General features: G+C 43.3%; 1 protein-coding gene across 1 annotated transcript in view; it reads left to right on the top strand.

Moving 5' to 3' along the window:
* LOC101595919 (zinc finger protein 14-like) overlaps positions 1-12230 on the top strand; it is a 33218-nt gene that overhangs the window by 10647 nt on the left and 10341 nt on the right. The window contains 1 exon segment of the mRNA XM_045139262.1: positions 577-1826. Coding sequence (XP_044995197.1) covers positions 577-1826 — 1250 coding nt within the window.

Genomic DNA, 12230 nt, shown 5'->3' on the forward strand with positions numbered 1-12230 from the left:
ACGCTTGCCTGTGAAGCCTAAGGACCCTGGTTCAAGGCTCGGTTCCCCAGGTCCCACGTTAGCCAGATGCACAAGGGGGCGCACCCGTCTGGAGTTCGTTTGCAGAGGCTGGAAGCCCTGGTGTGCCCATTCTCTCTCTCTCCCTCTATCTGTCCTTCTCTCTGTGTCTGTCACTCTCAAATAAACAAATAAAAATTAAAAAAAAAAAACACCTCATGAGTACCAGTATCTTGGCAATAGCTGCCTTCCAGACACCATACAGAGCATTCAGACCATTCATGTTCAGAAATTCTTAAAGTGCATAAAACTGATAACTGCTTGTACATCTTCACTTGCTAAGTCTGCCTGCTCTTTTGAGTTCTAATTCAAAAGTGTTGTCTTTTCTTGCCTCCTTTCTATTTCTTTGGATGCTGGTCAAAATCTTATGCATGTGTGCCCTTACACTTTGGGCATTTGTCACTCCTTTTCAGTAGATAACTTTGTTTCATGCACACACAAAATAAAGCACACAAAACTGACAATTCTGCTGGCATGAAAGCTAAAAATTTGCATAATGTGTTTTCCATTTTTTTACAGAAGTGAAGTGTTGGGCAATCTGGGTGAACATAAAGTTAGCAAATGTGAAGAAATGTTCAGCCAGATACTAGGTACAGTTTGGAACAAGGATACTCCTTCTGGAGTAAAACTGTGTGAAAAGCATGTATGTGAAGATGGCTTCATTGGTCATTCATCTCTAAATGTGCCTGTTCCTGTTCAAACTGGACAAAAACCTTATAAATATGAAATACACGGAAGGACTCTCTGTCAGGTTAAGGAATGTGAGGATGTCTTCACTTATCCTGAATGCTTTCTGAAGCAGGAAGATACTCAAGATGGAGAGCAAACCTATAAATGTAAGCAATGTGGGAGAGCTTTCCAGAGTCACAGCTACATTCAAATTCATGTTCAGATTGGCACTCGAGAGAAAACATATGTGTGTAAGCAATGTGATAATGCCTTCATGAATCAGAGTTTCCTTCAGTGCCATGAAAAGATTCACCTAGTGAAAAAGCCCTATGTATATAAGCAAGGTGGGAAGAAAACCTTTTCTAAAAGTTTGAGTAGTATTCCAAGACATGAACGAACTCTCACTGGAGAGAAACCCTACCAATGTAAAAAATGTGAGAAAGCTTTCAATTATTTGACTAACTTTCGTGACCATGAAAGAACTCATACTGGTGAGAAACCCTATGTGTGTAAGCACTGTGGGAAAGCCTTCACTTATTATAATTCTCTTCAGAGGCATAAACGATGTCACACTGGAGAGAAACCCTATGTATGTAAAGTTTGTGATAAAGCCTTTACTAATCACAGTTCCTTTCAATATCATGAAAGGATTCATAGTGGTGAGAAACCCTATGTCTGTGAGCAGTGTGGGAAAGGTTTCATCTCTTCCCGTTCCATTCGGATACATGAACGAACTCACACTGGAGAGAAGCCCTATAAATGTAAGCAGTGTGATAAAGTCTTTAGTGTTGACAGTTCCCTACGACGCCATGAAAGACTTCACAGTGGAGCGAAACCTTATGTTTGTAAGCAGTGTGGGAAAGCCTTTGCTGCTCACAGTTCCCTTCAACGCCATGAAAGGATTCATAGTGGAGAGAAACCTTATGTCTGTAAACAGTGTGGAAAAGCCTTTTCTTCTTTGAGTCATTGTCAAAGACATGAACAAATTCACACCGGTGAGAATCTTTACATATGTAAGCAGTGTGGGAAAGCATTGGCTTGTAGTTCCCTTAAAAAACATGAAAAGACTCACACTAGAGAAAATTCCTTAAAATCAGAATGTGCAAAGGCCTCCCTTAGCAAACACAACAACGCATAAGAAACAGAACTACTAATACTGTAAAGCTTGTGGGACGCCTCTAATTATGGTTGAATTCACAAATGGAACGTGGCTCTGGTGAGAAACTTTGATAGAAGAAATGTGTCAAAGTCCTTTTCATTCACACCTAAGAATACCCTCAGCATTAAATTTGTTTAAAAAAATACCAATGCTTTCAGTTGTGACAGATTGTATCAGAATTCCATAAAAGTTCTTCCTGTAGTGGACCCCTACAGATAGTTCTTTTAAAAGGTTGATACAAAGTAACTTGTATAGAATGCTCCAGAAATGATACCTCTTGAAGGAAATGTTGAAAATTTATTGGCATGTTGTGATTACTACTCATTGAGTATTAAAGCAAATTTCTGGACTATTTATTTCTAATTGTCACTCTTGAAAACAAATGGTGAAATGATAGAAATTCTCTAAGCAAGAGCAAACATTTTAAAAATAATGACCTTTTCATTATGCTTGTTATCCTTTCATAACTGTATTGGAGCCATATGTAAATCAAGTATTTCTAACACATGAGGCTTAATTTTTACACATTTAAAAATATTTTGTTTTCATTTATTTATTTGAGAGAAAGCAGGAGAAGGGGAGGGATAGGTCACTAAGGCCTCCAGCCACTGCAAATGAATTCCAGACACATGTCACCATCTGGCTTATGTGGGTCCTGGGGAATTGAACCTGGGTTCTTTGGCTTTGCAGGCAAGTGCCTTAACCACTAAGCCATCTCTCCAGTCCAGTTTTTACACACTTTTATTTTTTGTTTGTTTGTTTTTTTGTTTTTTCGAGGTAGGGTCTCACTCTGGTCCAGGCTGACCTGGAATTAACTCTGTCATCTCAGGGTGGCCTTGAACTCATGGCAATCCTACCTCTGCCTCCCAAGTGCTGGGATTAAAGGCGTGTACCACCACGCCCGGCTAACTTTTAAAACAGCTTGTATATGAGCGTGGTAACTCACTCCTGTAGCCCAAGCATCTGGGGTCTAAGGCAGGAGGATTGCCATGCGTTTGAGGCTAGCTTGGGCTACAGGAGTGAGTTGAAGCTCGTGTTTGTTTACTTTGTGTTTATATCTGTCCTTCACTAATTACAACAAAACAAACATCATGTTGGTATAAATGCCTTGCTAGAGACCACAAGGACCATAACTTTTGTGTAACAAATCTGTGCAGAAATATAATGTGGTTTAATGTCCAGACCACTCATGATTGAATTTCTAGCAAGACTGGTGTTCATTTTAGAGGGAATGATATCTGTTAAACATGAGGTATTCCCTTATTGAATATGCAATTCTATCTTTGGTCATCATAACGGTCCTTACCTGAAAGGCTGAAGTAATAGAACAAAACCTAATTAATGCATTAGTTGTTAGCAAAAATAGGGACACTTTGCTTATATTTTACCAGTTTTAGAAATGCATGACCAAAAAAAAAAAAAAAAAAAAAAGGAGCCAGAGCCAGGCATAGTGGTGCATGTCTTTAATCCCAGCACTTTGGCCATAGAAGTAGGAGGCTCACAGTGAGTTCGAGGCTAGCCCGGGACTACAGAGTGAGTTCAGGCTAGCCTGGGATAGTCCTCCTAGTCACTAGGACACTACCTGCTTTTGCGTGTGACTGGACTTTTCAAAAACCTGGCCTTCCTGTGAATAAGGCCAACCCCAGTATTCCGGACCTACTTTGGCCTTCCTGATGGAACACTCAGGTATTGCCTACAATGTGCACTGGAGAGAGTTCTCTCAAAAAAATAGATGCTCATCAGGTTTCAGGATATTTTGTTTCCATAAGTCCATTATAAAGTGTAAAATACACTTGCTACATCCAACCTAGTGAACTTCACATCTGAGCCTAGACTGACTTGAATACGTTCCTATCACTCAGCCTATAGTTGAGCGAAATCAGCACAGGGGCTACTTCACAATATGTTTACTATCTTGTCCAATTGATTGGCATGTGCAGACATCTGACTGCTGTAGCTCTGTGCTGCTGGCCAGCATCATGAGAAAGCACACCGCCCGCTGCTTCCGCAGAGGACATTCTTCTACTTGGCGCATGTTTTCCCAGCATCTGAACATGAAAAAAATCCAAAGACCATTGTGAGCTAGTGATCATCCTTGTCTCAGTTAAAGAGCATTTATGTACTTATTTCTTAGTCCGCTCACAGCACTTCTTAAATATCCTCTGATTCTAATGAGAACAGTATATTTAGGGAGGTAGAGTAGGAAACCTTGCAAGAGACAGAGACAACACCGACTTGCTGCTTATTAAATACGCATTTCACGGTCATTTTCGAGCATTCTAACATGCCATCACAGTGGACTGGAAACATACAGTACTAGCATGAATGATCTAGCCCTCTCTGTGTATAGTGGCATGAAAAAAAAAAAAAAACAGTGCAAGTGTTGCTGCTTGTGTGTGGTGGGGAAAATGAGGTGGTGAGCAAACCTCAAATCATCTGCTGTTCAAATGGAAGGAAGGGCTCTAAGGAGCGTATGTACCAGCAGGTGACGGTCTGTGGGGCATGTTTCATCACTGTGGAGCTTGGGAATGTGAGTAGGTGAAGATGCTCCCATTAATCATTTCCATTTCCGCGTCCAGTGTCTCAGCACTGTTACGAGGTATTTGTGTGGGGTTGGACAGGGCAGGGTACCACAGACAGTACAGGCTGCTGAAATAGACCAGGGTGTGTCTAAATAGGTGAAAAGTGTATATGTGCTTTGCTTTGCTAAATTCTTACAGAGACCATAACATGTAGCCTTTAATTTGCATTTGAGACTCTGACCAGTAATTCCCTACTGTTTTGGACCACAAGTGTCAGCATTACTACCTGTGTCGCACGATTTGAAGATTTATAACTACAGAGAGGGAGGGAGGGAGAGAATCATTCTGCTGGGTGTATATATGTATATGGGGTGATGCAAAATGTACCCCATAAAGTCCTGGAGTTCCTCCCAGTATGTGAACTGGTTCTGGTATCTGCACAGTGCTGGCTCTTAGTGGGTTTTTCCTACAAAAGTAGAGTTGTATTATCAGACTTGCTGTGATTTCTCCCTTGAAGCGCCCAAAAGAATTATACATGCTTTGAAGTTGCTTATCCAAGTCATAATTTGGGTGAGCATCAATGACTGAAGTCATAATAGAATTTTGTGGATCAGGAAGTGTATTTAACATAGTGTTGGAACTATTCAAGTCTTAAGAGGATCACTGGAAACATTGTGCTTCAGTGGTTCACAAAGTCCCAAAGCCCATTTTGCTGTTCACGGGCGGTATTTTCATATTCCTTGACTGCAGTCCATGTCATTGAATGCAATTACTTTATGTCTTATTAAAGAACAAAAGAAACCATGTCACACGTTCTTCACAGTTTTAGAGAGTTGCAGTCAGGTTCACATTGCTGATAGAAACCACTTGACGAAGAGCAGCTTTTGGGAAAAAGAGGTTTATTTTGGCTTATAGGCTCAAGGGGAAGCTCCACGATGGCAGGGGAAAATGATGGCATGAGCAGAGGGTGGACATCACCCCCTGGGCAACATAAGGTGGACAATAGCAACAGGAGAGTGTGCCAAACACTGGCTTGGGGAAACTAGCTATCACACCCGTAAGCCCGCAACCAACAATACACTCTTTCCAGGAGGCGTTAATTCCCAAATCTTCATCAGCTGGGGACCTAGCATTCAGAACAACTAAGTTTATGGGGACACCTGAATCAAACCACCACATTCTTCCCCGGCCCCCATAAACTGATACCCATACATGATATAAAATACAATGCATTCAGTACAACTTTAAGAGTCCCCATAGTTTTTATCAATTCCAATGATGTTCATACATCCCCATAGTCCAAGATCTTCTAACTGAGCCATAATACCAAAAAATCCCCCCCCGACCCCTAATGGCACAGAATAAACACACTGCAAAAGATGGCATTGGGCACATCAAAGAAATATTCAACCAATACGTGATTTACACAGGGCAAACACCAAACTCTGTAGCTCCAACTCCAACAACTCTAGCCAGTGACAAATCTCCCAGTCTGATAATTTTAACCAGCAGCAAGTGTCTGGCATTCCAATTCCGCCCCTCCAGCTAGGCTACTCACAGTCCTGGAAAACTTCAATGGGGCCGGCAGCTTTCCTTAGCAGCCATCTCATGGTCCCGGAATCTCCACTGGGTCTCCACTGCAATCCATGGTTCATCTTCATTGCCCCATGGGGTCTCCATGCAGGCATCCAGCAAACCTTCACACTGCCCATGGCCACTTCCAAAACACAAGACTGTGTAGCAAACTCAATGACCCTCTCTTTCTTGCATTTCTTATACTCCACAATACCAGATAGGGTACCAATTTGTTAATCCGGGGGGTGGGGGAGGGAATAAAGCAGACTTTGAAGAACAGGACACTCCTTGATCCCTCAGGCCCCTTCAAAAGAGTCTACATTCTTCCTGTTTCCCCAGTGCACGTCAGCTGGCCCAATCTCAAAAGTTGTAATTTCTTAAACAATTTGCAGGTGAACGGGCAGCAGTTTAGGCTCTAAGATTTCATTTTTTTCTGTGCCATATCCCTCTGCTCACACCGGTTCATTTCTATGCAAAGCAACACTGCAAAACTTGTCAGGACCCAGGCATAACAGCAAGCTTCCCACACAAACTGCTAGCCCAGTCCAAGCAAAGCTCTTCCTCACTCTCATAAACCAAACCTCACAGTCCACAGTTCTTACTGCATTCAGGCCTTTCAACCAGAATAGTCCATCAAACTGTACTTACAGCACTGCAAAGCATCTCTGAGGCCACAGTTTTAGGTCCTTTCACATTCTTCTTGAAAATCAGCTCCAAAAGGGCAAAGCCACACAGTCAGGTGTCTAGCAGCAATCCCACTCCTCGGTACCACTTTATTGTGGCAGTCGGGTTCACATTGCTGGTAGAAATCACCCAACCAAGAGTAGCTTCTGGGAAAAAGAGGTTTGTTTTGGCTTAAAGGCTTGAGGGGAAGCTCCACAGTGGTATGAGCAGAGAGTGGACATCACCCCCTGGCCAACTTAAGGTGGACCATAGCAACAGGAGAGTATGCCAAACACTGGCAAGTGGAAACTGGCTATACCACCCATAAGCCCGCCCCCAACAATGCACTCTCTCCAGGAGGCATTAATTCCCAAATCTTCATAAGCTGGGGATCTAGCATTCAGAACACCTGAGTTTATGGGGGACACCTGAATCAAGCCATCACAGAGAGCATGTGTGGTGTCTAGTAATTTCGCATTCCTATAGTACTGTTACAACTCAGGCACACCTCAGATTTTGTGTTCATCTGCAGTTTTATAAATGTGGCATTAATTATGCTTTTCATACCAGTCTATTAGTATTAGGTAACAGGTGCGAATATAGTTCTGGATGTATATGAAAAATACCTCAGTTTTACAACTAGGAAAGCTGCCTTATATTTAACAAGTACATACCTTTTTTTTTTTTTTCATTCTGATTAAGTCAGAAGTGTAGGAATGAGAAATTGTACTTCAGGTAAAGGAATGTAAGAAATGATTATTTCAATATAAAACATTTAATTCATTATGTTACCAAAGTTATAAGTGACAATTTATCATTTAAAATGTATTTATTCATTTGAGAGAGAGAGAGAGAAAGGGGGGGGGCATGCAGAGTCTCCCAGCCACTGCAAACAAAGTCCAGATGCATGCGCTGTCTTATGCATCTGGCTTTGTATGGGTACTGGGGAACTGCACCTGGGTCGTTTGGCTTAACCACTAAGTCATCTCTCCAGCCCATAATTTATCGAGTTACCATTTCTTGATGTCTCACTGAAGTCCAAAACCCTGTTGAAGTAATCGCAGAGTCTATGTAAGAACATGGACAAAATCTTACACACAGTATTTTTGAATTTTGAGTACTATAGTAAGTACAGAGAAACTTAAACATACACAGAATAGTAGAAAGGAGCTGATGTTTAATAGTGAAGATGTAAGGGCTGGAGAGATGGTTCAGCACTTAAGGCACTTTGTTCAATTTCCCAGTACCCACATAAACCATATACACAAGGTGATGCATGCATCTGGACTTTGTCTGCAGTGGCTGGAGGTCCAGCCACAGCCTTTCACTCTCTTTCCCCCCCCTTCAACACCCCCTCTCTGCCTCTTCCTCTCATATAAATAAATAAATTTTTTAGTATTTCGTTTTTATTTATTTAACAGAGAAAAAGGGGGAGGGGGGAGAGAGAGAGAGGGGGAGAAAGAGAGAGAACACCGAAGCCTCCAACCACTGCAAATGAACTCCAGATGCGTGCACCCCCTTGTGCATCTGGCTAATGTGGGTCCTGGGGAATCAAACCTGGGTCCTTTGGCTTTGCTGATAGAAACCACTTGACGAAGAGCAGCTTTTTTTTTTTTTTTTTTTAACCACTAAGCCATCCCTTCAGCCCATAAATTAATTTTTTTTTAAAAAAAGATGTACTGATGCTTCTTATAGGGCTTGGTGAAAAATACAAGATATTCCCCTAAGCCCCTTTTCACATGCAAAATTGCTTCTCAGGTGTAACCATATGGTGCATGTGCCAGCATAGCTTTGACCAAACTTTTCCCTTGTCCTGGGAATCAACAACAGACATGTGTGGTTACCAATACCCATAATTTAAAATAGTTTAAAAGCCTGGGAGTGGTGGTGCATGCCTTTAATCCCAGCACTCGGTAGACAGAGGTAGGAGGATCACTGTGAGTTTGAGGCCAGCCTGAGGGAAAAAAGAAAAGAAAAAAGGTTTTTTTAAAATTTTTATTTATTTATTTATTTATTTATTTGAGAGCGACAGACATAGAGAGAAAGACAGATAGAGGAAGAAAGAGAATGGGCGCGCCAGGGCTTCCAGCCTCTGCAAACGAACTCCAGACGCGTGCGCCCCTGTTGCAGTCCGGTTCGCATTGCTGGTAGAAATCACCCAACCAAGAGTAGCTTCTGGGAAAAAGAGGTTTATTTTGGCTTACAGGCTCGAGGGGAAGCTCCACAATGGCAGGGGAAAACGATGGCATGAGCAGAGGGTGGACATCACCCCCTGGCAAACATAAGGTGGACTACAGCAACAGGAGGGTGTGCCAAACACTGGCAAGGGGAAACTGGCTATAAAGCCCATAAGCCCGCCCCCAACAATACACTCCCTCCAGGAGGCATTAATTCCCAAATATCCATCAGCTGGGAACCTAGCATTCAGAACACCTAAGTTTATGGGGGACACCTGAATCAAACCACCACATTCCGCCCCTGGCCCCCATAAACTGATATCCATACATGATGTAAAATACAATGCTTTCAGTCTTACTTTAAAAGTCCCCATAGTTTTTATCAATCTCAATGATGTTCATTTATCCCCATAATTCAAGATCTTTTAACTGAGCCATAATACCAAAACATAACCTCAAAAAAACCCAGAATGGCACAGAATAAATATTCACACTGCAAAAGATGGCATTGGGCATAGCAAATAAACATTCAACCAATACAAGATTTAAAATAACTAGGGCAAACATCAAACTCTATAGCTTCAAGTCCAGCAACTCCAGCCAGTGACAAATCTTCAAGTCCGATAATTCTAACCAGCAACAAGTCTCTGGCATTCCAATTCCGCCCCTCCAGCTAGGCTACTCACAGTCCTGGAAAACTTCACCGGGGCCGGCAGCTCCTCGGCAGCCATCTCATGGTCCCGGCATCTCCACTGGGTCTCCACTGCAAGCCACGGTTCATCTTCATGGCCCCATGGGGTCTCTATGCAGGCAACCAGCAAACCTGCTTCACACTGCCCATGGCCATTTCCAAAACACAAGACCGTGTTGCAAACTCAATGACCCTCTTTCCAGCATTTCTTATACTCCACAATACCAGGTAGGGTGCCAATTTGTTAATCCAGGGGGGAATAAAGCAGACTTTGAAGAACAGGACACTCCTTGAGCACTCAGGCCCCTTCAAAAAAGCTGACATTCTTCTTGTTGCCCTAGCGCAGGTCAGCTAGCCCAGTCTCAAAGGTTGTAATCTCTCAGTTGCAGCTGAATGGGCAACAGTTCACCCAAAGATTTTCCTTTCTGTGCCATATCCCTCTGCACACACCAGTTCATTTCTACGCTAAGCAACCCTGCACAACTTCTCAGGACATGGGCACAAGAGCAAGCATCTCACACAAACTGCTAGCCCAGTCCAGGCACAGCTCTTTCTCACCCTCATAAGCCAAACCTCACAGTCCATAGTTCTTACTGCCTTCAGGTCTTTCAGCTCTGACCAGGATAGACCATCAAGCTGTACTTACAGCACTGCAAGGCATCTCTTAGGCCAAGGTTTCAACTCCTTCCACATTCCTCTTGAAAATCAGCTTCAAAAGGCCGAAGCCACACAATCAGGTGTCTAGCAGCAATCCCACTCCTCGGTACCACTTTACTGTTGCAGTCCGGTTCGCATTGCTGGTAGAAATCACCCAACCAAGAGTAGCTTCTGGGAAAAAGAGGTTTATTTTGGCTTACAGGCTCGAGGGGAAGCTCCACAATGGCAGGGGAAAACGATGGCATGAGCAGAGGGTGGACATCACCCCCTGGCAAACATAAGGTGGACTACAGCAACAGGAGGGTGTGCCAAACACTGGCAAGGGGAAACTGGCTATAAAGCCCATAAGCCCGCCCCCAACAATACACTCCCTCCAGGAGGCATTAATTCCCAAATATCCATCAGCTGGGAACCTAGCATTCAGAACACCTAAGTTTATGGGGGACACCTGAATCAAACCACCACAGCCCCCTTGTGCATCTGGCTAACGTGGGACCTGGGGAACCAAGCCTCGAACCGGGGTCCTTAGGCTTCACAGGCAAGCGCTCAACCGCCAAGCCATCTCTCCAGCCCAGAAATAAGTTTTAAAGCAGTGTTCAAAAGTCTTAGATCAGTTTTCTGTCCCTGGCTTGCCTCGTTGCAGGGGTTGCTTGATCTCTTCTGCCTGAAGTCCTCTGAGTGTGTTTCACGGTCAATGGAAAGAAGGCACCCAAGCAGCTAACACAACAGAATTGCTACGTGTTTCTTACATGGATGCGGCGTGACTTAAGTTTTACTATCTTCAAGGTACATACAATGGTGAATACCACTAGGAACAGGTAGACAGTATCTAGATTATGGGTTCCACAGGGCCCAGAGCTGTGACAAATATGTCTTCGTGAGACACCAAGCTTATGGTATTTTGACATACCGAACTGACCTAAGACTTTGTCCAGCCTCATTTTCCGACATTAACCATTTTGATGGTTAATCTTGATGGCCAACTTGGCTGGATTTGGATTAGGAGACACATCTCTGAGTGTATCTTTGAGGGAGTTTCCAGAGGTTTAACTGGATGGAAGACACAACCTGAATGCATTTGGCGCTTTACCATGGACTAGGACCTAGAGCAAAAAAAAGAAAAGTAGAATAGCATATCCTCCCCCCCACTTCCTGACTGTGGTTACCATGTGACCAGCTGTGTCCTCTGCTGCCATGATGGGCTCTATTCCTTAACTGAACCAAAATAAACCTTTAAGTTGCTTTTTTCCCTTTATAATTATTTGAGAGAGAGGCAGATAGAATGGGTATGCCAGGGCTCCAGCCTCTGCAAACGAACTCCAGATGCATGTGCCACCTTGTGCATCTGGCTTACATGGGTCCTGGGAATTGAACCTGGGTCCTTAGGCTTCTCAGGCAAGCACCTTAGCTACTAAGCCATCTCTTCATACCCTTAAGTTGTTCTTGTTACAGAAACAAGCAAAGTAATACAATCTTAATGTGTGATCAGTGAATATGGACCCTACCTGAACTGGCCACAAGTCCTCCACTTTTCTTCCCCACTCTGTTCCTGTTTTGGATTCTGTTTAAATAGCCATCTATTTTAGACAGGGTTTTGAAGATAAATGGGTAGCACACTCAAAACTAGAATGGCTGATAAATGGATGCAGGCGCCATTTTTAAAAGCATATGTAGGACACATATCAGCAGGGTGTAAATAATTCTGCAGGAGGTCAGGAGCCTAGTGGGCATGTGAGACCTCACACTTGCCTCACCTTTGTGCATCTGGTTTACATGGGATCTGGAGAGTCGAATATGGATCCTTAGGCTTCACAGGCAAGCACCTTAACTGCTAACCCATCTCTCCAGCCTGGTTTGGCACTTTTTTGTGTGTGAGAAATAAAGGTTTATTTTGGCCTACAGACTTGAGGGGAAGCTTGGCAGGGGAAAATGATGACATGAGAGGAGGGTAGACATCACTCCCTAGAAAAACTAAGGTGAGGTGGACAATTACAGCAGGCGAGTGTGCCAGACACTGGCAAGGAGAAACTGGCGATAATACCCACAACCCCTCCCCCAAC

Source organism: Jaculus jaculus, chromosome 21 (genome assembly GCF_020740685.1).
Source record: "Jaculus jaculus isolate mJacJac1 chromosome 21, mJacJac1.mat.Y.cur, whole genome shotgun sequence".
Lineage (NCBI taxonomy): Eukaryota > Metazoa > Chordata > Mammalia > Rodentia > Dipodidae > Jaculus > Jaculus jaculus.